The following is a 25,344-nucleotide window of genomic DNA, read 5'->3' as shown; positions in this document are numbered from 1 at the left end:
TGCTGACCAGAAGAGATGCATTGTTGGAAACTCCTTTTAGAAGCAGTTGAATTGAATTTCATCTGCTGTGAATTATGCACCTCAATTTATTTGACATCTTTTATTGTCACTTTGTATTCTATCACCTGTGGGTTGAATTGAGTTTGCAGGTCTTTGTCGCACGAGAGGTGGTAATTTAGCAATGCCAGAATTTTTAACAACACTACGTTCTCAATGGTCGCTGTAATTATTTTACATACATCTAATCTTTACAGTGCAATCCCATTCATTTCTACTCAGAAGTAAGTCCCATTAAGATCAACTCAATTCACTCCCAGGAAAGTTAGGATAGGATTGAAGCCCAACAGTGGAATCCTATGTAGGTCTATTGAGAAGTAAGTCCCATTGTGTTCAATGCGCCACTCCCAGGAAAGTATGTAATGGATTGCAGCCTACATCTATTTATCATTGTTGGTATTTCTCACATTTCATTCTCCTCTGACCTCACTGCTAACATCTTTTTTTTCTTTTCACTACACCTCTGGTGTATGTGTGTGTGTGTGTGTCAACTGCGGGTGACATTTCATGCATCTGATGAAGTGGGCTGTGGGTCACTAAACCTTTAAGATGGCACAAGAGTTTTTGTTGTTTTTGTATCCAGGGGCCGTGGGTTACAAGCTCCTCATCTCCATTCCCTGTTAATTTTTCGTCAGTGGATGAGAGAACTGGAGATTCCAACATGACAATATCTGGGGAAGAATCTTCTTTAAAAGGTAAAGAATATTGACTGCACAATATGATTCTTGGAACTATTGATTATAACTGAGAATGGGTCTCCTTTTGGGGAAGGGGCAACGTTGTAAGGAACCATGGTTATTTGCAATAAATGAATTGACTGACTAATAATTGACAGTATCTTGAAATACGCAACTATTTATATCTAAGTCACCTTTCAGAATGTAAATGCAGCTTGCCTTGAAATAGTCTGCTACCATTTGTGAGAAAAAGTTCAAGCTCCATATTGAAAAGAGTCTGGAGTCAATAATTATCTCCTACCATTGTGAGAGGGCTTTGGAGAAGTTAAATAGTTGGCATTTGTAATTATTCATTATTATTAGATCTCAGTAGGGAAAGAGTGTGCTATATATGAGCTTAAATACTTACTGAGGGGTTGTTTGAAAAATAAACTGTGACTCTTTGGACTATGATTTTGGTATTTGAATGAGTTTATTCTATGCAAGTGCATATGTTCTGTGCAAGAGTTGATTCTATGCGACATAATTACCTATTTCACAAATAAGTTCCTACTTAGTTTCTACCTGATCTAAGATAAATCTCTTGCTCTGAACTGACAAACTCTTGACTGTCTTTAATTTATTGAATGCAGATTATTTCATCTTCATGGAGACATAAATAATACACTGAAAATATCATTACGCTCATCCCAAATTCCATGAGTTCAATTTTGATTTGGAAAGAAGGTCACTGGAGTCTTATGGCATTTTCGAATCTTTGAATGTTTTTACAAATATACAGGTTGGGCCTAGATGGAGACACACAGCTTAACTCTCCAAGAGACAGTCAAATCCACTGCTCCACATCAGAGAGAAGCACACACACCCTGAAAAGCTACTTGCTGTTTCCCAGCCTCTCTCATGTCTCACTCAAAAACTCTTTGTCTGTCTCCTTTGTTTCCTTTCCCAGGTACATTCACCACCCTAGATTATGTCACCCTTAGCTGGGGCACGGGGAAAGGTATGCTCCCTACCCCTTCTCTAGTTGGTCTTTCCTTTTCAGAATAATCCAGAATGGTTCTGTATTAACAGTCCTTTGTCAAGTGCAAGACTTTGGCCAAGTATTGCCTTAAGACAACCCACAGTGATAGTCCTAGTCAAAGAAAACAGGTAGTAAACCCATATCATGATCCTTCTCCTCATGGGCATGGCGTCTACACACAGAGGGACTATTATAGAGCTTAGCAGAGTGCTGTTTGTGTATGTTTGATAGTGCAACTGTCTATTACAGGAATGGGAAGTTTGTGTTTGCCTCCCTTATCCCGATTGAGTTCATATCCTCCAGTTAGTCCAGTATCTTGACTTTCAGAGCTCTCATTTCACAAAGTACCCGGGTACATGTGTGCTGAGGGGAGAGGGAGGAACACCAGCTCTCTTAAGCCCTGTGAAAATTCCTCTGTGTGGCTAGTACACCTGCACAAGCGAGGATTACACCCCATGTATACTGTGAAGCATAAGAAAACTGTGCCTAAACAAGCTCACACAGTGTGGCAGAGATGAAATTACATTTATTTTCTATCATGTAGTGATAAGGGAACTGATGTGATAGGTATTTTCTAGCTACATATTAAGCGGCACCACGTATAGCCGTATTTTTTCATCATACGAAGGACAAATCATGAAATATATGATTTGTCCATGACAGTTAATTTTGCCTCTCTCAAGTCATTATTTAAAATACCTTCATCTTATATAAAATTAAGTCTAAGAGAAACGTATAAGGGTTCAGATACATTCTCCTGTCCCCACTGTTCCCCACCCTCACATGCCTGATTATTAACCCTTCAAGGGTTCTTTTCTTTACATTAGATGATGAACTGAAAGCAACTGATAACTGCAATGATCTGAAATTGCTGGAGAGTGGAAGAGAGTCCCCTTCTGTGATAGAACTAATGATGACAACAGTCTATGAGAAAAATAAGAAACTGTACAAGACTCCTGAAGATTATCTGGATGAAAAGCTACAGGCAATAGAACATAGTGCCATTATGGAAGGATCAGTTGAGACAACAAAGGATGATAAATCTGAACAGAAGGCCGCTCTGAGTACTTCAAAGGCTGCAGTGGGTGCTTCAAGGGATTCAGCAAAGGTATGTTTGATAGACTTTTACCATAGCCATACATTAGCAGTGGGAATCATATATGTGCATGTGCATGTGTATATGCACGCAATTTATACATTTAGGCATGTCCTTTAGGGAAAGGAAAGGAACCTCTCGTGCAAGCACTGAGTCATTACTGACTCTTGGAGGGATGCCAGCTTTCGCTGACATTTTCTTGACAGGCCTTATAGCGGTGTGGTTTGCCGTTGCCTTCCCCTGCCGTTATTACCTTTCCCCCAGCTAACTGGGTACTCATTTTACCGACCTCGGGAGGATGGAAGGCTGAGTCGACCCGAGCTGGCTGCCTGAAACCAGCTTCCGCTGGGATCGAACTCAGGCCGTGGGGAGAGTTTCAGCTGCAGAAACTGCTGCTTTATCGCTCTGCGCCACACGAGGCTCATCATGTCCTTTAGGCAGCTAATTATTTGGAACTATGTTCTGCTGCTGTGAAGACAGAAAGCTCAACATTTAGTATCTGTTTCAGTTGGAGTTAACCTTTGTTTCTTCTTCGTGGTCTCTATGCATCACACATATGGGCTTTGCGCCTGCGCAGAGACCAGACCGGAACCTACTATAGCTGAGTGGAACGTTTTTGGCGGGAACCCCTCCCCCCTCGCTACCGCGCATGTCCATGGGGTTCCCGCCCTTACCTCAGTTCTTCGTCGTCCGCCGTTGTGCATAGACCAGCTTAACCGAACCTCTAGCGTTTTCTCTGTAGATCTGTTTAAAATACTTTTCTAGCTTACCTTTTCTTCAGCTTTCTTCTTTTTCGTCCCTTTTTTCTCTCTTTATCTATATAAAAAAAAAAAAAAAAAAGTTTTTTGTAGTTAGATTTCTCCTCAGCGACTTCGGTCGTGTGAGGCCTTTATGGCAATCAAAGCACCATTTAGAAAGTGCGTCAAATGTGGAGCTAAGCTCCCTCCGTCTGACGGCCATTCTTTGTGCATTATCTGTTTGGGAGAGGGACATGTGGTAGAGACCTGCCACCATTGTATGTCTTTTACCAAACAAACCAGAAAACACCGAGCAGACCGACTCCGCTCCGTACTTTGGGAGAAGGCTCTCAAGGCCACAGAGGCCCCTTCAATGGAAAGAACGGCGGTTCATAAGTCTGTTGCCCGTAAAACGGCAGTTACAAAGACTGTTGCGGAGAAACCGTCAGACCATAGCACTGAAGTGCAGACCAGAGCAAATAGGGCTGAGATACCCCTCACGCCTGGTCGGTCTTTATCGAGTTCTATGGCTAAGACAATCCCTAAAACAGCCAGAACTCTGATATCTTCTTCTGAGCCGGAGAAGAAAAAGAAGAAGAAGAAAAAGAGGGATGTGGAGAAATCCACCGTACCGTCACCTCGACATCGGGAATCGGCCAAGAGCCATTCCACGCCTCCTGCCGTACCGACCACTTCGATACCGAGGTCACCTTCGGTACCGAGATCTATGTCAGTACCGACGGCCATGATACCGACATGTCCTCCAAGTTTATCAGAGGGTGAAATTCGGGATTCAGTGTCGGTAACGTCCGCTCGGCAACCTATGAGGCCGCAAGAACTCGTACAGCCTTCCCCAAGACGGACCTCAAGAACAGATTGGGACAGAGCATCGCAGTACTCTGATTCCCAGCCTAGATATTATGACTGGGAAAGATACCGTCCTCAACAATATTTTCAAGGGGATCAAGGTTACTACCAGCAGGAAGGTTATTATGCACAACCTCCTCCAACAACAAGAGTCTGCCAGTTGCCTCTGCCTTCTCCATCCGCTCAGTTAATGTCGACGGTATCGACGCCTCGACACCGTGCACAGCAAGCAATACCATCTGCTGCATCTGCTACTGTGCTACCGCAAGATGAACAACATGGTCTGCAAGTGGTGACGTTATCCTCACCAGAGGATAACTATCCTTCCGATTCTGAATCTGAACATTCAGTTGCTCCAGCTGCCCCTTCACCTGACGATGCAATCGATGATACAGACCCGTCCTCTCCTTCGGACGATATGGTTCGTTTTTCGGACCATATGCTTAGGATGTCCAGAGCATTGGGACTTGACATACAGGAAACAGATGAATCGGTAGTCGACCCAATTTATGATGTCTTTCAGTCGACAACGAACCAACGTTTGGCCATTCCTGTTCCTCAAGCCTTGAAACAAACGGCTCAACTGTCATGGAAAACCCCTGCAGTGACACAGGCAACATCAAAGAGATTGGAGACACTCTATAAAGTTAAGGAAGAGGATGCACAATTTTTGCTTCAACATCCTAAGCCGAATTCCATTGTAGTGGAATCGGCACAGGGACAGTCACAAAAGACTCATTCTGCACCTGTCGATAGAGAGGGGAGGAAATTGGACCAAACTGGCAGGAGAGTTTACTCGTCCTCATCTTTGGGCATCAGAGCATCGGTGTACGAGGCAACTATGGCGAGATATCAGATTTTCCTTTGGGAAAAGATGGGTTCTCTATGCGAACATCTTCCGGAGGATAAGAAGGAGCTCGCAAGAGTATTCCAGAATGAAGCGACAGCCATAGCAAGGCAGCAATTGTCTACCGCTCGACATCAGGTGGATTGCCACTCAAAGTCGATGATGGGGGCCATTTCTTTGAGGAGGCACGCTTGGCTCAGATCAGCCAATCTTACTCAAGAAACGAAAGGGAGGATAGAGAGCATGCCATTCGATGGCGAAGGTCTATTTAATACAAAGACCGACGAGACGCTGGACTCTATCTACAAGGCGAGAACAACAGCCAAAAAGATGGGGTTTACTGCTCCTCCTCCACAGACTCAATACCGACAGAAGAGATGGATAAGACCTCCTCCACAACAACAACGGCCCCAATACCAGCAACCAAGGCAGCAGCAGCAACAACTTCAAAGGAAGCGGCCTTATCAGAGCCGTTTCCAACAGGAAAAGCGTCAGCCCGACTTCTCTAAGAAGCAGCGGGTTTGACTTCTCGGCTCCAGATCCACCCCCTTTTGCGAACCGCCTAGCACCCCATTACCATCAATGGGAGTTAATAACAACAGACTCCTGGGTGCTCACTATCATCAACTCGGGCTATGCCATCGAGCTCGATGCCCTCCCTCCTTTTTCCGGCGTGAAAGCAACGACTCCATCCCCTCCTCTGCTGCTCGAGGTACAGACCTTACTATCGAAGGGAGCCATCTCTCCCGTACCTGCAGAGGAACTCAATCAGGGATTTTTCTCTCGTTACTTCACGGTCCCGAAGAAAGATGGAGGTCTTCGACCGATCATGGACTTAAGACAGCTGAACAAGTTCATCACCCCGAGGAAGTTCCGTATGACAACGGTTACTTCAATTCTGCAGCTTCTACAGAAAGGAGTTTGGTTTGCAGTGGTGGATCTGAAGGATGCGTACTTCCACATTTCCATCAGGAAGTCGCATCAAGCTTACCTTCGGTTTTCGATCGGAGCGTCCCAGTACCAGTTCACCGTTCTTCCGTTCGGATTGGCCACGGCGCCGAGGGTCTTCACGAAGGTTATGGCGGTGGTATGTGCTCACCTAAGGCAGAAAGGCATTTACGTGTATCCGTACCTGGACGATTGGCTTCTCGTAGCGGACAGCAGCGAGGCGCTCCAGTCGGATATACTAACCACCCTCAACCTGTTGGACTCGTTGGGGCTGTGGGTCAACCACGAAAAGTCCATTTTGACTCCGCAGCAGAGATTGGACTTCATAGGGGTAACCCTATCCTCTCGAGACGGGAGGGCATACTTACCGTCAACCAGGGCGAACACCTTACAGCAGTTAGCCATCGATACCGAGAGCCGCCGGAAGGTTTCGGCATGGACAATTCAGAGACTGTTAGGATTGATGGCAGCTACTACGGCGGTCATCAGATTTGCAAGGCTCAGAATGAGGATCTTGCAGGCCTGGTTTTTGAGGACTTTCGACCTCAGACACAATGCTCGACGAACTTACCTTTCGATACCGAAGCAGGTGAGGGCATCCCTGAGATGGTGGTTCTCGATGTCGACTCTTCTCGAAGGCGTTCCATTCCAACAAGACGCGCCTTCGGTAACGATCACGACGGATGCATCTTTAGAAGGATGGGGAGCCCATTGCAGCTCTTTAACCTCTCAGGGTCGTTGGCCTCGATCACAGAGGGAGCATCACATCAACCATCTCGAACTCCTGGCAGTAGAAAATGCAGTAAAAGCATTTGCACAAATGATCGAGGGCAAGAATGTCTTGATCGCGACAGACAATACTACTGTAGTGGCATACATCAACAGGCAGGGTGGAACAAGATCACACCCCCTGAACCGTTCTGCACTCAGGATATGGAACTGGTGCATAAAGAGAAGGACTTACCTGACTGCGATCCATGTAGCCGGCAAGGAAAACGTCACTGCGGACTCTCTCAGCAGATCCTTCCATGTCGACCACGAGTGGGAGCTCGACGTCGAAGTGCGGGAAAGCCTTTTTCGGTACTGGGGCCGCCCTGTTGTCGATGTCTTCGCTACCGAGGACAACGCAGTCTGCGCCAAGTTTTGCAGCAGGGCAGGAAAAGGAAGGCGCTCTCTAGGAGACGCTTTCACCAGGACTTGGAGAGGGAATCTCCTGTACATGTTTCCTCCCTTTCCACTTTTGACAAGAGTGATAGCCAAGATCCAGATGGACAACTCCGATTGCATCCTGATCACGCCGTGGTGGCCTCGACAGACGTGGTTCTCACACGCTCTTCGGTTATCGAGAGGGGATTACATCAGGCTCCCGTCGACACCGAAGCTACTGTCTCGACACCAGGGCAGGGTTCGACACGCAGATCTGTCGACCCTCAAGATGACTGCATGGAGGATAACAACCACTCCTCCTCTGCAACTAAAACTTTGACTGTGGATCACATTATATTGGCAGCACTAAAGCCTTCCACTAGGAAAACTTATGCAGCAAAGTGGCAAAGATTTCGGAACTTTGCTTCAGTACAAGATCAAACACCAGAATCTTGCCACTTACCCTTCATCCTTAATTATTTATTGACACTTTTCCAGCAGGGACTTAAGCTCGCATCCATCAGGGTTCACCTTGCTGCGATTACATCTTTTCACCGGGGTGTGGACGGTTTTACACCTTTTACCCATCCAACAACCAAGAAATTTCTGAAAGGTCTGAAGAACACGATACCGACTGTGAAGACTATCGTGCCGCCTTGGAGCCTGTCAGTTGTGCTGCAAGCATTGACACGCAAGCCCTTCGAGCCCATGGTGTCGACAGACCTTAGGCTGCTTACTTTAAAGACTGTCTTTTTAGTAGCCATTACATCGGCAAGACGTGCAAGTGAGCTTAAAGCTCTTAGGATAGATGTCCCGTATACTATTTTTCATAAGGACAAGGTTGTGCTACGCACGGATCCAGCCTTCCTACCTAAGGTAGTGTCACCTTTTCATCTGTCCCAGCACATTACTTTGCCTGCTTTCTTTCCCAATCCATCTACACCTCTTGAGTCTTCCTTGCATACTCTCGATGTAAGAAGGGCTCTTGCTTTTTATAAAGACAGGACAGAGACATTTAGAAAAACAAAGCAACTGTTTATTTGTTATGGTGAGCCTTCTAAGGGACTCCCTGTCTCTTGCCAGCGGTTGTCACGCTGGATAGTGGAGACGATTGAATTGGCCTACTCTATCTCTAAATTAGAGTTAGTGAAACCTGTGACAGCTCATTCCACCAGAGCTGTTTCAACATCGGTGGCTTTCACCAGAGGGGTTCCACTGACTGAAGTCTGTAAAGCCGCAACGTGGTCCACTCCATCCACGTTTGTCAAGCACTACAGTTTGGACACCCGTGCGAGGCAGGACTGCTCATTTGGGAGGACAGTGCTTTCGGAGATCTTCAGATGATGCACCAACCCACCTCCAAAGGTATGTCAGCTTGCTACTCGCCCATATGTGTGATGCATAGAGACCACGAAGAAGAAATGCAGGTTGCTTACCTGTAACTGTAGTTCTTCGAGTGGTCATCTATGCATTCACACAACCCACCCACCATCCCCACTTGGTGGTGTGAGACTTATAAATGACACTGTTTTATTGTGGAATGTACTTTACTTTATTTACACTCATGTTTATGGGGGCACAACGTCGGACTCCTGTAAACTGAGGTAAGGGCGGGAACCCCATGGACATGCGCGGTAGCGAGGGGGGAGGGGTTCCCGCCAAAAACGTTCCACTCAGCTATAGTAGGTTCCGGTCTGGTCTCTGCGCAGGCGCAAAGCCCATATGTGTGAATGCATAGATGACCACTCGAAGAACTACAGTTACAGGTAAGCAACCTGCATTTCTTCTCATCCCACTCAAAATAGATACCTAATGGAAACCTATTGCTAATAGGATAGCGGACATAGGCTTGGATCTGAAGATCCTACTGTGGATGTAATTTCTTCTTGTTCAGGGGGAGGTGACCAATTTCCTCACATACTGGTGCACATTCTCTAGTTTCTGTACACCCCTCTCCATTGCTCTGAATTATCCCCCAATCCTCTAGAGGGGCTATAAACAGGGGGTAAGAGAATTCGATTATGCAGTGTTCCCAGTCCTTGCTATCATTTGGTTTGTATTTCACAAAGGCAGAGTATTTCACAAGTCTATATCATGGCCTTTCTTAGTTATCAGAGGCTTATTATTCCGCACACCCAAGATCACAGAATAGGTGCAACATAAGTGGGCTTGTTTTGCAAGGTTGTACAACCAAATTTCTTTTTGGTTTTGATTTTATTAGAAGGAAGATGAAAAAAAGACAGTTTCACAAAAAGCAGAGTCTCCAATAAGCAGGTAGGAAATTCAGACTTTACATGTAAGCTATTTATAAGTATGCAGTGTATCAGATCATTATATCCCTAAAATTCAGTTGCAAGCACCTTTGTTGACAATACTGGACATGACTACTGTGGGAGGTGACATAATTTTTAACTTAACACAAAGCCCATATCCTAATATACAAATCACAAATGGCAAATTTTGCCAGCTTACATTTCTGAAAGCAGACTTGTGAGTTGAGTGACACATGAGGCTGTACCAGTATTCAGAATCTACATATGAAATATGTGAAGTTTTAACACCTGATTAACTGATATTATTGGGCTGCCAAAATCACATTGTTCTGTTGAACAGCCAATTTTGATATTTGTTCATCTCTAAGGTACTACAAAACTCTTTGTAGTTTTTGCTGACAGCAAAATGGATACCTCTGTGGAAACTGAACTTGTTTAACATATTCATTTTAGGGGGGAAAGGTCATCTAAGTGGCTATAGTCTTTATGAATTTCACTTGCATGAACGTTTCACTGTTCTACATTTTTTATTTGAAATCTTTCCAAATGGATTTTTTGGGTTCTGAAATGTAGCCTCAGAGTCTAATTTTCAGACTTCAGATAGTACAAGAATGCAAAACATTCCTTTTACTCCATCTTTTCATTTAAAGTTCTTGAGTTGCTAACAAACAGGAATGAACAAACTTTGCGGAAAGGGAAGTTCTGAGTACAATACAAGTGGGGTGGGGGTGGGGGTTAAGCAAGGCCTGCATTGATAGTGATAAAAGATTAGGAGGATGTTTTGGGAATCTCATTCCTGCAGGTTAACCTCAGTTCAAAAACTCCTTAGTTGAGAAAAGTCAGGTACACCCACCTATGCCTGCCAAAACTCTAACACCAGTCTCCCAACTCCAGGGATATAGTAGGTCTTTGAACCTGGAAACTTGGGGACCCACCTTTTTTTTTTCCTTCCATGGAATTTCATAAGCACATTTATCTATATAAGATACATTAGATTCTGGATGTAATCAACTTGATATTTGAGTCCTGGAGTCAAACTGGGCCAAGCCATATGGAAGCACATTTTGAGATTTCATACATACTGTGTCTTTTCTCACTAAAGAGGAGATTTTTTTGCATTTGCTGTAAGCACAAACGTTTCATGTTACCTTTTATTTTACAGATCTCTGAGCTCTACATACTTGAAGAAAACTGGGAAACACTCTCCTATCCCAACAAGTACTTCTTCTCAGTACTTAGGAACATTAAAGGTCTTGGACAACAAGCATTTACAGAAATACAGTGCTGAACTTGATAAAGCAGACAGTTTACGGGCAGCTGTTTATCAGGTAAAAAAACACATTTTAGTGATGTAAGAAGCCATTAAGAATGTTTCCTTATTTGCTTAGAATAACTTGAATATCCTTGGGTCTACCGGTCACTTATTCAGAAAAGATGTGAATAAAGCAACCCATATTTCACCTTGCTGAAAAATAGCTAGAGACAGACTACATAGTTTTCTTTTCATGTTTGTCCTTTAAAAAAAGTCTGAAGAGTTATTCCATGCTATATTTCATTGATTCCAATTCAGATTGTTTAATTTAAAGATGAGGGCTTTATGCTAAACTTTACTCAAGCAACCAGTTCAGAAATGTTTGTGTATGCATTTTTTGATCTCAGCATAAAAATCCTGTTTTCACATATACCTCATTATGAGAATAGCTTATAGATACCCTGTGTTAGAAAACAAATAAATTTATTTAGTTGTTCATAATAAATTCAATCAAATAGACAATTTCATCAAAGTGTTAAAGATTGCCTATAAATCTTGGGTGAAATCTTTTGTTTTCTTTCAAAGGATTGGTTGGAAAAGAAGAGAATCTTCCTGTTGGAACTACAAAGAATAAAAAGAAAGAAAGCTGAGACCTTGCAGGATAAAAATGAAAAGGTTTGTTTTTAAATGAACCGACCTAAAAGTGATCTAGTATAGCACATAACTGCCCTGAGTACTTTTTGACAAGGTAAATTCTCTGAGCTTTGTACAAAAGTGTTCTGAGTTTGCCATCCTTTTGTCATTACTATCACCATGTATTAAAAAGCACCTTTAGACTGCAATCCTATACAAACTTACTTGGGAGTAAGTCCTATTGAACTCCATGGGACTTAATTCCCAGTAGACACATATAGGATCTCTGCAGTGGCCGGGGCGGTGGGGGAGGCTGTAACCTCACCCCCATCCCGGCAATCCTGCTCCAGATCACTGCGAGGAGAGCAAGGTTCAGACTGTCCCTCCTCCTAGCGGGCTGAATTAGGATTGGTGGGAGAGGATGTGTGTGTGTTTGTGGGGCCCCATCCTGCACACACCCTGCCCCCAGCACTGCATGTGGTCTTCAGGGCCAAAAGGGTTGCCCATCCCTGCCTTATGGAAACAGTAAATCACAGTGCATACACAATTACTTTACACATATTTTTCCTTCAGTTTTTCTGCCTAAGTCCAAACTTTATGGATAATGAAATCTCTAACCATTTTTACAATGCTGATTTTCTTCCAATGTAGGAAGAAGCTGCTAAGAGAGAAGATGCACTTGCCTCCTTTGAAGCATGGAAGGCTATGAAAGAAAAAGAAGCAAAGAAATTGGCTGAGAAAAAAAGATTGGAAGAGGCAAAGAAAAGGAAAGAAGCAGAGCTAAATGAGAAGAAAAAGGAAGAGGCACAAAAGGCAGTGAGAAATTTCTACCTTGCAACCATTAAACCGGGGGAAGAACCATGCAGCAAATGGACATTGCAGCAAATGTTCATTGTACTTCTGTGCACTTACAATTCATCTTAATTAATTAGTGTAGAGTTCTGCATATGTTGAATTCACGGAATAATAGAAAGCCTTTGCTTTCTGCATTCTATATAGCAACATTCACTGTAGAGTTGCCAAAATAACTATGCAAGTAGATCTTTCAATTTGTGAGACCTAGTAATGGTATATACTACAAATAAGGGAAGGAGCCCTCACTGAAGGAACAAACAAGGAATGGATCCTATAGGAAAACACTACGTCTATACTATCTAATCTGTGCTAACAGGACTGTATTGGATATGTTCTAATCAGTGTCTCAAATTTCATCAGGATCTATACCCTAGTTATAGTTATAATTAATGGAAGCTTTCTACGTTTTCTCCTGTCCACAATTGCATAATTAATGAAAGCCTTCTATGTTTTCTTTGGTTACAATTATTAAAGCTTTTTCAATTCATATGTGTGTGTTCTATTCTTGTTATAATTAATGAAAGTTTGACTTAGATTCACAACAGTAAAGGTTTTTTCCAACTGCACACATATTTAACTTGTGGTACTACACTGTGTAACAAGTCCTAATGTTATGTAACCATCGGATATTCAGGCAGATGATTGTTGTCTGAGGTGGAATTTGTTATTATAACTCACACTGATTTATTAAAGGACTATTTTCCTTTTGTCTACACTAGACAATATTGTCTACACTAGAAAATATCCGATACAGTCCTGTTAGCACAGATTGGATAGTATAGACCTAGTGTTTTCCTATAGGATCCATTCCTTGTTTAGACCTAGTAATGGGACAAAATCTTTCAATAGTGGGCTTACGGGCTTTAATTTGTAGATAAATCAATATAGCTTTAATCAGCAGACACCAATTTTAATCTGTGAAGCTGAGAGTTAGGGATATATTTGCTCGTTTGGGGCTGGTTTGATTCTGGGGTGTTATTGTAATGGAGAATAAAAATGTTAAAGAACTGGGGAAGAGTATTTGGAAACTGTAGTTAGTGGAAAATACAGCAGCATGTTTAGCAACTGGGAGTGTATTATACCAGTTTTGGAACAGCTAAACCTGTTTCCAGGCAAAATTGAAAGAGGCACCATGCTTATTTATTTTTTGGCTCGAGATAATCATTTCTTTATTTGTCCAGACCTTTTACTTTTGTTTGTTTTATACTGATTTTTTTATTGTTTGTTATATTGTATTTCATATTGTATTTTAAGCCTCTCTCAGAACCATGCTGAAAAGCAATTAATATATTATTACAATAAATAAAGTAGTAGCACCTTCTGACAGTAAGTGTTAGGTTCGTTTGCTAAATAGTAAATTATTTCATGCTGATATTGGCATTATCTATGTACATTTAATCAGCTAGTTAATTGACTGGTTTAAAGCAGATAATTACTCAACTAGAAATTCCTTAATTGCTTGCCAACTATAATGAAAATCTCCTAATGAACTTACAACTTTCTTTAGGCTTTTGAGAAATGGAAAGAAAAGAAAGAGGAATATTTGAAACAACAAATACAAAGGCAGAAAAGAATTGAAAGGTTAAAGAAGAAGAAAGAAGAGGAAGTTGGTGCAGAGAAGAAGAAAGACAGCAGATCTGCTGTTGAAAAATGGTACAGTTAATTTATTATGAATTTTATATACTGTTAGGGTTATAGGAAGAACCTAGGAAACTGCCATATACTGAGTCAGCCCATTAAATCTATCTAGGCCAGTATTGTTGTCAGCGACCCAGTTCGCATAATCACCACAGCCCACCGTGGTTTATTTAAGCTATGGTGGGTTGCAGCGTGTGCTGGGGAAGTTTGGAATATTCAAGCTGCAACTGCAGCTGGTTGGGTTGTCTGAACCTGGCAAGAGGGAGTTGTTGGTGTGGTTAACAATCCATCCCAAACCCTAGGAGTTGTGGGTGGTTTATTAACCATGTCAACAACCCACTCTCTCCAGGTTCAGACAGCATGACAAGCTGTGGTTCTGTCTTGAATATTCAAAATGACAGCCTGCCTGCACTGCATCCTACTATGGCTCAAATAAGCCATGGTGAGCTGCTCATCTTGTGAACCAGCCCACCGACTGGCATGGCTCTCTAGGTTTTCAGAGAGGTGTTGCTGTTTTTATTGTTTTTAATTGCTATTTTATTGTGATTGTAATTTATTGTTTTTAACATTTTAACTGATTTTATGTATTTTATTGTTGTAAGCTGCCTTGTGAGGACTTCTGCCCTGAAAGGCGGACAAGAAATGTTTTAAATAGATAAATACTTCCCCAACCCCCACCCAGCCCTATCCTCTGCCTGCAAAGTAGGTGCCCTACTACTGAGCTGTGGTCCTCCTCCATACACTTATGCTGCAACTACCCAAATCCAGCAACTGCAAGCACAAGAATGTATCCGTTTATTTGGAAGACAAATAATGGTGATATTGCTGTTGTTCATGATATTGTTATCGTGTATGATATTTCATTAGAGAGCATACATTTGCTTCCTATTTTAACACATTTTCCCTCCACTTTTAGGAATGAGAAAAAAGAAGAATTCATGAAGCAAAAGAAAAAAGAAAAAATCCAAGAAAGAAAAAAAGAAGTAGAACAAGAAGTTGAGAATGAAGAAAAAGATAAAAGAGCTATAGAGGAATATGAAAAATGGCTGGTAAGTGTGCATTTGTGAGAGTATACAAAGTTTTGTATACATATGCATTCAAGTTCATGTGTAAACTTTCATTTTATAAAGACGACCAGGAGGCGGCACTGCAGTCTTCCGTACTATCTCCCTTTACCTGCTTCACATTCTACAGACATGTTTTAGATTTCTGCCCACCAAAATAAGATGCTCTTTAGATGATGTAGAGAAAATACTCTAAAAGCATGTTTTGCACAGTTTATAAATTGTGCATGTTTTGCACAATTCTAGACTCCTAGAATTGTTCAACACAAGAATGTACCTGCATGTTCCTGCAGAGTTTAGTGGCAAGTTGTTGCCATGAGGAATGGTGAGAAAGGATTGTACATGGTAGTTACTAAACTGTATTCAACATTATACAGTCAAGCGAACATTCAATATTAAAATAGAATGTAAAGCAACGTTTTGTTTTACATATGTACAGATAATTTAGATATGAATAACAATCAGGTAAGGGTCAAATTACATTTGACATTGAATGAATTGTTTGACTTTGCATGTACCCTTTTAGAACTGTAAATAGAAGCCACTGTGGGTGGGCATCAGGATCAGGGCTGCTGGAAGGGAAGGCGGTTAACACTCACCACACCTAGGGCTGTATTCAGTGCTAGCAGTCTGCCACTGTGAAAGATGTTGTGCTAGCAGAAACAGCTGTTAGCACAATGGGGAACTAGTGCTTGCTAGCACAACTTGGCTTACTGGCTCTCCCAGGAGTTGCAAAGACACATCTGTACCTGCTTTTTTGGTTCACATTTTTTAGGTCTTTTCCCCAGTCATGATAGTTCTAGATTTGCTTCTTCTTCTTTTTTAATATAAGGGGAAAACAATTGTTTCTGTAAAGCAAGATGGCTGCCTCAGAAAGAAAGATGTTGGTATGTGTGCCACTGCCGTAATGGTGGTTTCTGGTCCCATTGCTATAGTCAGTGACAGTAGAGTCTTCTCTTCTCCTGTTCACTGTCAGGAACAACCGCTTCTGCAAAGCCATGCCAGCACAGCCCAGAACCAGCAAAGCATAGCAGCAGCAGCAGCTGCACAAGTGAGTGAATGTAGATGCAAGGAAACAGTTTTATAGATGAGAATTTTCATTGCTCAGAATGATTAGAATAAACATAGTTTATTAGTGTAAACTCATTGCTTATCTTTTGGAAGAGTTTGTCTGTATGTCTGCGATGGACTCTATAACATTACATCCAATTGTTATGAAACTTTCAGGCTTTGCTATACCTCTTTATGGGATGGTTTTAGGCATAGTGAAAATTTCATAACCATCTTGGAAAAAAAATGGTGGCCAATCAAAAATTTTAAAGATATACTGCTTCCGCATCATTTGATCGATTTCAACCAAACTTCACGTCATGATTTAGCACTGCAGCAAGCATGTTTTATCCATAAAATATTAATGTTTTCCATGTTTTTTCAGACATTTAAAATAAAAAACAAGCCCCAAATTTTGGACAAAAAAAAGTTAAGATTAGTAGACCGAGTTTTAGGCCTGTCCCCTCCCCTCTGCTGTGGGGTATCTCCATCTAAGAAGGGATGGAATGGACAGACCCCCCCCCCTCAGAACTACGGGGATAGACCATGCCTAGGAGTGCCAAAAGGGATGCTTTTGCTCAGGCAGGGTGGGCACACACACCCTGAGGGGGCTGTAGGACTGGACCATGGCAGAAGCCGTGCCTAGGTATGCCAGTAGGCATGCCTTTACTGAGCTCAGGTGGGTACAATATGTGTAATTCTAAGAGCTCTGTAAGTTAGCTGAAGGGCTTCTCTGTATCAACCTAAAGGCAAATCCAACCTGTGCAAAGCCAGGTCCTTCCGCTAGCATTTTATATAGGTGTGTGCATAGGCAAATGTTTAGCTGTTATGGAAGTTAGAGGATTCTGATCAGATATTGGAAGCTGCTGAACTCTAGGTGATTTCACAGTGCTGCTGTCAGGAGCCAAAATGTACAATACTGACCTGCAAGGAACAGCATTGCCTTGCTTAGCATGACCAGAGCCAGTTGCTTATATACTATGTCAGATCACCAATCAGAGCAGGTGTAACAGTTATGTCCTTAAAGAGATCCTACTGCTTTTTGTCGAATTGATACATCTGCACATTTTTCTCATATGCTCTGCGTTGTCTATAAATCTTCCCTCTATCCACATTCATCCACACACTCGCGCCTTGCTTGTAAAATATGTCACATTTTAGAAGCACTCAAAAGGCATTTTGTACTTGTGAAGAATGTCGTCTTTCCCAAGATATTGGATGCATTGTTAATGTGAGTGCAGTGCAGATCATGGACAACTGTTCTTGTGTGTTTATAGCACTGCCATTATATTTTAAGTGAATATATAAGCACTTAAAGCAATGTCAAATTAGTTTAAATAGCCATCTTTATTTTTATTTTTTGCAAGAGAGGACAGCTTTATTCACGCATCCTTCAGAATGCGTTAGGGCTCAACATGGGGCGCATAGCCTTGAATGCTCTTCCCGCCACCAGTGTCCCCTGCATGCCAGGCCCTGAATCTTCATTCCCCACCCTCTCTGGTCCATGGGAGTGTCTGAAACAGGGCTCAAGTTGTGTTCAACTGAACATGAGTAAAACACTCCCTGTGATTGGGGAGAGTTTTCTCAGGGTCCTGGATTATACGAAGCATTCACCTTATGTTCGGTTGAACTCAAGTAGAACCCCCTTCAGACCTCGCTGCTCCTAACAATGAGGGTAGTCAATGAAAGGATACAGACGCTTGGCATGGTGCGCAGGGGGATGATGGGAGCAGGGCCAGCATGCAAGTGCCATCCATCCCCTCCCCACTTTGGAGATTGCAGAAATAGAGCTGATGGCTTCAAGGGATCACACCGTCTGGAAGGTTTAGCATTCCTCCTGGACACTTTTTATTTTCTCTCTCCCCAAAGCATGCTGTCAATAGCTGAGTCTTGTGAAGATGCCTGTGTCAGTTTCACATGTTTTTATTCATAAGTCTGTTTTGTTCCTTTTCCGCATCAGTCTGCAAATATTTGTAAACCGCATGACAGTTCACATTTAAATACTTAAACACGTGAACATTTTTTTCCAGAAAACATAGGTTTTATACTCTTTTCATACACTTTTATCCAAAAAATATGCATTTTAATACACGTTTTGAGCTGAGAGCTGTATTTCAAAATTTGGATTAGTACATAATCCGTAAACTAACTGCATTCCAATCCATGTATTAGCCTGGGAAGTGTGAATCAGGGTCAGTTCTCTTAAAAATGTGGTCCAAACAAAATCCTCAGGCATGTGCTCCATGATAAACTTTCTGTAGTCTACATTTATATTAAAACATTTTATTCAATTTTACGCTGCACCACCAGTTTAAGCTAATGAACAGCCCCACCGTTGCACTCTGCTGGATGCAAGTTAGTCAAGCTCCACGCATGAGTAATTTGGATCCCACAAAGAAAGAAAACCAGCATAGTTTAGTGGTTAGCGTGTTTGACTACAAATGGGGAGACCCAAGTTCAAATCTTCAGTCAGCCATGAAGCTTACTTGGAAGAAGGGCATGAAAATAATATTAATAACAGTAACAACCCATACAGCTCTTCCTTTCCCAGTAATGCAATGTTGTTTTGGCTGTGCGCGCTTCAAAGGGGTGTGCACTTTATTTTATATGGGACTAGATGTGTCTTAACATGTGCACTTACTAATGCTCCAAGTATCACAGCTGTTTAAAACTCTCTCAGTTAGTGTTGACTCTGCCCTATGCACACACATCAGCTTGGTGCATTTCAGTGGTCTGGAAAAACCAAATATTAAGATTAAGATCTCTAGGGTCAATCTGTCAACACTGCATCTGTTAAGTGTTCCTTCAGGATGGTGCATCTCTGAGATCTGTGCATGTTATGGCTTTATATAACTTTCAAGTTAAAAAGGGATTCTAAAGTGTTCTCATGAGTATCGATTAAACTCTTATATATTGTGTTTATGATTAATACTTAATAGATTAATACTACATAGATTGAAATAGATCAGATATTGATATTAGCTGCCATTGAATCCAAAACTCTGTATTACCAAAGCACTCAAGAGTATTCTGTGGATAAATCTTTGGCTGGATATACTCAAACAATATCCAGAAAATTATTTCATTCTTGCTTCTTAAAGCTCATATTCTATATTTTCAACATGTCCAAAATCACATTCTCTAGCTGGTACATGATTTAAACTGTGGAGTGTATCACATGCTCATCTTGTGGAACATAACATAGCTTTTGTGGAATGCCATTGGTTTACTAAGGATAACTTTTTGTTAAAGACAAATGTTCTTACTGGCATTAGAGATGTATGAGTTCCCATATTATGCTTCTTGCATTTAAATTTGTTCCTGGTATTTGTATTGGCAAACGAATGTGGCTGCCATTCCCAGAATGGCCTCTGGGGGGGGGGGGGGGTGCGCACGCTGCCAGGTTTCCAGTGCAAAAGAATGTTGTTGCAATCTGGAAGACTTTTGCTTAGCAATTCCATGAGACAAGTTGCCACTTTTCATTCAAATTATGTTTTCTCCAATATTCTTATTTATCTTTGTTGTCTTTTGAGGAAGAATCATATTTTATTACAGAGTAATATCCTCCCTGTGAATTTCTGTGTCTTCCCATTTGAAGGCAATGGAATGATTTTATCTATAGTTCTTCATTTAAAAGGCGGGGGGGAGTTCTCAGGGTGCTTGAGACTTTTTGCTTTGTCATATAGCCCTTTTGTACAAACATTTAAGGAATCTATTACCAAGACAGTGTTAAAAGATACCTAGCCGAGCACACAGATGTGAACAGTGTTGAATTCACTTGTAACTTCAGAGGTTAAATGAGATAAGGTCAAGCTCCAAATTAACCCTTCTTTAAGCTTCCTGATTTCCTTGGAGAGGCTGACAGTTGTCAGCTTGGCCATTCTTGTAAACCTTGAACGTAGTTGATGGGTGAGATCCATGGTCCTCTGGTTGATATGCTTTGTGAAAAGAGCAATTCTCAAAAGTTGCATTGGATAGATAATTGGTTTTTTGTGGTTGCATTTGAAATATTTGAGATTGTGATAAATATAATTCCATAAACGCAGCTATCTTTATAAAGATCATTATTAGTTATAGTAATTGCTGCTGTTCATTAAAAGCAGCTAAGGGATTTTTAAATAGTAATTATTCTCCATCAAAGAATGAATATTCAAATAGTTATAAATAGCACAAACTAGATATTTTTCTTGTACCATCAAGATTTCATTTTAATGAAAGAACCAGTGGAAAGGGTTAATTAATCAAAAAGCAAAAATAGTCTCTGCAAGCATTCTGTTCAGCCCTCATTATTTTAATTTTCTGGAAGCTATAACAAAGCCATTAGGAACTTACGACTTTGTTAGCATGTCATGAAGATGTCAGATTTGTTTCAACTAAATTATTGAGATCCAGTTTCACAGCAATATACACATTGGAATTAAGCATAGAAATCTCCCTAGATAAATAATACATAAGAGATACGTACACAGAGATAGACATCTAGTGTGCCTGCAACTTTGTAAAGAAATATGAGGTTGTCTTGGAGTGATAAATTACCAACTAATTAGCATTTATCCAAGCAGCATGTTACTAATTATCTATTTCTAATTTAAATCATACAATCTACTTTATTGTAAACAGGAAAACAAAGAGATGAACGAAAGGATTCAGAACAAGCAAAAGAAGCTCCAGGTCATTCTTGAGGATGAAACTCCACCTCCATGGAGCCCACCTGGCAAAGTTGTGTCCTCAAGAAGCTATTGAGATGTCCATGAGGAAAGTTCCAGCCTTCTGCCATCATCTAATCATCGTTATTGCAGAACATCTGATTTTAACATGAATTGAAATTGGCTCTTGCATCCTTTCTTTGTAGGTGGGGATACGGCTCTCCGGTATAGGAGCAACTAATTGTCCTAAATCTATGGTTCTCAGTGTGTAGCACACAACTTTCCAGTTTCCCCCCCTATAAATGCTAGTGGCGGAATAAACATTTTCAGTGCAGCAGTTATTACAAGTTGAAGTACACCTGTATGGATAAAAGGATACTGAGGCCTTAGCTAGACCTAAGGATTATCCCAGGCAAATGGAAGGGTTGTTCCTGCCTGCTCCCGGGATCCCTGTGTGTCATTTGGATACACAGGGATGATCTCTGGACAATCCCAGGATAATCGCCTGGTCTAGCCATGGCCACAGAATGCTGAAAGGGCAGTACTCTAAGTACATACCTTTCAGTTAGAGGGGATCAGTGTAAGCATCTGTGATTTGTCCCCTAAGTGCTTCTTAAAGCTTTAGCAGACCCTCTTAAATCACAGTGTGCTCCTCCGATATCTTGTGAGGTAAGATCCTTTTCAGTTAGGGCATTATTTTCTGGTATTTTACAAGCAGTGGAGCTGATATCAGATTTGTTTTCATCCCAAAAGAAACAAGAATTTTTGAGATGTTACAGTATTTGAAGCATGGAGGAGTGATCCTTGATCATGCTGGCTGGGGTTTATGGGAGTTGTAGTTCAAAACATCTGGAGGGCACCAGGTTCCCTTCCCCTGATGTACAGCCTAATGCACTTTGTCTTATATTGCCTGTGTTCATGATGACTGAAGGAGCTTTCAGATGAGGCATCAGCACCCTGCCTGATGCACAGAATTTTTGGAGGGGATCCAGATAGCAATGTCTTCCGCTCGTAAACCTCCTGGGTTTTCCCACAGCTCCTTCCATCTTTTTTCTCACCGCAGAAAACCCATTAAGGAGAAATAGATGGAATAGCTGCACAATGCTTTCTAATTGTTAGCACTGAGCCCTCTAGAGCAGTGGTTCTCAACCTTTTTTGCTCCATTCCCCCTTTCACTATTGTTCAGAATATAATTCCCCCTTTGCCAAGATAGTCTAACTCAAAAGGTGCATTCCAAATAATATGCATATAATATTGAAAATCTTTTATTTTTTTTCTATATTAGTCCCATTTAAAGGGGCAACGCAAAGCATGGCCCCCTTTACATTCTCAGCTCCCATGCTTTGCGTTGCCCCTTTAAATGGGAAGCTTGAAACTTCTAGGATTGCGAGGGAGGGAGGGAAAAGAGAGCAAAGGCTTGGCTTTTGCAGACGACATGACACTTTTCTGGGATGTTTTTAATAACATGTGTAGGAAGATACAATCTTTAGCCCATCATACTTTGCTGAATAATCCCAATTCCCCCCCTGGAACCCTAAAATTCCCCCCAGGGGGGAATTCCCCCCTTGTTGAGAACCCATGCTCTAGAAGCACCATACTATGGCTGCCATCCCTTGCACACTTAAACTGGGAGTAAGTCCCATTGAACTCAGTCATGCTTACTTCTCAGGAGATATGTATAGGATTGCACTGTAAAACAAAGAGATCATTACAAGCAGTAAGTAGCCTTACAGTAGCCATTTCCTCTTTAGATATCATCTGTAGCAAAGGGATGCCACATTTTGTCCATGATAAGTGGCTGAACGACCAAGGCATGTGTGGTAACTATAACACAGTTAAATTAACTTCCTTTTATGTGAAATCTAGTACTTAAAAATAATAATAATAATCACAGATGGCTCACAGAAGGATGATGTGATACAAATGAAATCCTTTCTAAACTAGGAAAATAGGGTCCAAGAGCTGGATTTGCAAAACTTTCTGACCAAATCCTGCTTTCTGATTCTTTTATAAACAGTCACTTTGGTAACATATTCAGGAATAAATAACAGTGTGTTTTGGACTTCACACATCAGTTTCCTGAAACCACTGGATCCTGATTAAAACAGATCACGACCCATGGCTCTTCCTGCCTTTTGGTTTTGATCATAAAGCATATTTACTTGGCACACTGTTGTGGTACCTGCAAAAACTAGTCATGCAATTGTGCCTGAAGTTATTTCAGAATTAGAGCCATAATCACTTAAAAGTAACAAACTCTGTAAACTTCAAAGGGGAATGGTAAAATGATTGTGAGCCATGATTCACAGATGTGGAAGTATCTCTTCATTGGCAACATCCTAAATTAATCTTCCTTTTGTTTCTTTTACGTACAAAATATTGCTCATATGAATATTGCTAGCTTAATAAGCTGTGTTAGATGTTGGGTGTTGAGTTGTGGCCAGTTAAAGCTGAGCATTAATGCTGCTTCTAGCAAGGGGAGGGAATGGATTAGACCTTCAACTGTACGCAACCTCTCTTAGTAGGGCTAAAGCACAGAAAGCAGCCGCCATCTCAGTCTCCAGCCCAGGCAGTCATTTTGACCACTTCAGCCTGCGTTTTTTCAGTTGCATGGTCTTCATTTTGGACCCAATTTAAACTACTGACTTTAACCTTTAAAGCCCCAAATGGCTTGTGACTAGGTGAAGATCCCCTCATCCCATATGTAACTACCCAAACCTTAAGAACATAAGAAGAGTCCTGCTGGATCAGACCAAGGGTCCGTCTAGTCCAGCACTCTGTTCACACAGTGGCCAACCAGCTGTCAAAGCAGGATACAGGTGCAACAGCACTCTATTGCCCATGTTCCCCAGAATCTGGTATATATAGTAGGCTTATTTGGATACCATAGCCATCAGGACTAGTAGCTATTGATAGTCTTCTCCTCCAAGAATTTATCCAACCCCCTTTTACAGCCATCAGAATTGGTGGCCATCATTACATCTTTTGGTACTTGAATTCTATCATTTAACTATGCACTGTGTGAGGAAGTACTCCCTTTTATCTGTCCTGAATCTCCTTGATCTTGTCCAGAAGCTCTGCTCTGAGGGTTCCCTCCAGATAAAGTGCAGCAGATAACCACCAGGGAAAAGACCTTTGTGGTATTTGTGAGCTACCAGGAGAACCTGTGTTATGCGGTGACTATACAAATTTAGTAAATAAATACATGAATAAATAGTAAGGTCCTGGGCTGACAAGGCCAGCAGGTGGTAGCTTGTGGGGGTACTTTTGCCAACCATTTCCATGGTAGTTACAGAAAGACAAATGGGAAGGGCAAAGGAAAGGAAGAAGAGCTTCCTTTTCCTTAGCACCCCATCCTCCCCCCCCCCTGCCAATTTGCCCAGGTCCCACTGCGTCTCCCGAGTGCTAACCTGTTACAGTAGCCCACTTCATTGTATTGAAATTGGCACTTTCCCTATTAAAAGGGAAAGGAACCAGTAAAAATAAATCAGCAAATCATTTCTGCAGAACTCTTTCTAAAACATTTCCTGCCTTTAAATAGAGGCAGACACTTCAAAGCCTTGGTTTGTTGTGCCAAACTTTGCTATATATATAATCTTGCTAAAGACCCTGGCAGACAATGGTATGTTGTTTTTATAATACTGTAAAGATCCAAATTCTCTTTGGACTTTGTAAACTCTTTCAGGAACAATGTGCTAAGATTCCTTTGAGGTTGTCTTGGCAGAATCAAAATAGAAATCTTGTGGCGCTCTCTTCATCATAACCTTTCTGAGTGGTTGTTACGATAGTAAGCTATGAAAATTCGTACTGTTTTCTTTATTTTGGTTTACTTTTCTCAGGTTTTAAAACAATTGTAGGATAAAACAGCAGTACATTGGAGGAACTATTGTGACTCTTGTTCATCTACATTTTAGATTCTGGCTATTTGTTATACTGACTTGGTTTGGACGACAAGATAATCCATGATGGGTTAATTAATCTAACCCATTAATTAACCCATCACGGTATTGTGCTGTCTGGTGTGAGGCTTTTTTAAAAACCTACAATGGCTTATTTGGCCGAAATAAACTACCCTGATAACCCAAGGTTTGCAGAGTGGGTTATTGTGTCGTGTGGTGGTCACAGTGGGTTATAGCTACAGAGCTGTATGGCAAGAACAGTCAAAGCTGTTCACTGGCTTAATGATTAGGAACATGTTAAAGGGACCGAGCCAGTAGTGAAGAGGAGGCAGGGTATGAGGTCTGGTCCTGATCCTGCAAACTCCCAAGGTGTTATAGGCATCTCCCCCTTCTTGGTGCACTTGGGATTTTTGCTGCTCTGGAGTAAATGTGCAGGGGTTTGATGGTGCCTCCTAACTGGGAGAGGCTATGCATGAAGTTTTGTCCCAATCCTGCAAACCTCCAGCACTTCAGAGGTGAAACAGCTCCATTGCTCAGGTGGGAGGACTAGAGCAGGACGAGGAATGGGGTGGTGAGTCAAATTACACACGTAGCTTAGTAAGCTGCTCAAAGCAGCTTATTTGTCTGATTGTGTGGGC

The 25,344-nt window shown here is 41.7% G+C and overlaps 1 protein-coding gene across 1 annotated transcript in view; it reads left to right on the top strand.

Annotated features, from left to right (window-relative positions):
* MAP9 (microtubule associated protein 9) overlaps positions 1-21,054 on the top strand; it is a 31,005-nt gene extending 9,951 nt beyond the window's left edge. Inside the window, exons 6-14 of the mRNA XM_063135858.1 lie at positions 641-752; positions 2,583-2,863; positions 9,618-9,670; positions 10,832-10,997; positions 11,507-11,596; positions 12,206-12,370; positions 13,917-14,062; positions 14,964-15,096; positions 20,782-21,054. Coding sequence (XP_062991928.1) covers positions 641-752; positions 2,583-2,863; positions 9,618-9,670; positions 10,832-10,997; positions 11,507-11,596; positions 12,206-12,370; positions 13,917-14,062; positions 14,964-15,096; positions 20,782-20,904 — 1,269 coding nt within the window. The 3' untranslated portion in view covers positions 20,905-21,054. The remainder of the gene's footprint in view (positions 1-640; positions 753-2,582; positions 2,864-9,617; positions 9,671-10,831; positions 10,998-11,506; positions 11,597-12,205; positions 12,371-13,916; positions 14,063-14,963; positions 15,097-20,781) is intronic.
* The last annotated feature ends 4,290 nt before the right edge of the window (positions 21,055-25,344 follow it).

Source organism: Elgaria multicarinata, chromosome 10, assembly GCF_023053635.1.
Source record: "Elgaria multicarinata webbii isolate HBS135686 ecotype San Diego chromosome 10, rElgMul1.1.pri, whole genome shotgun sequence".
Lineage (NCBI taxonomy): Eukaryota > Metazoa > Chordata > Lepidosauria > Squamata > Anguidae > Elgaria > Elgaria multicarinata.
This window is presented reverse-complemented; position numbering and strand designations above follow the sequence as displayed.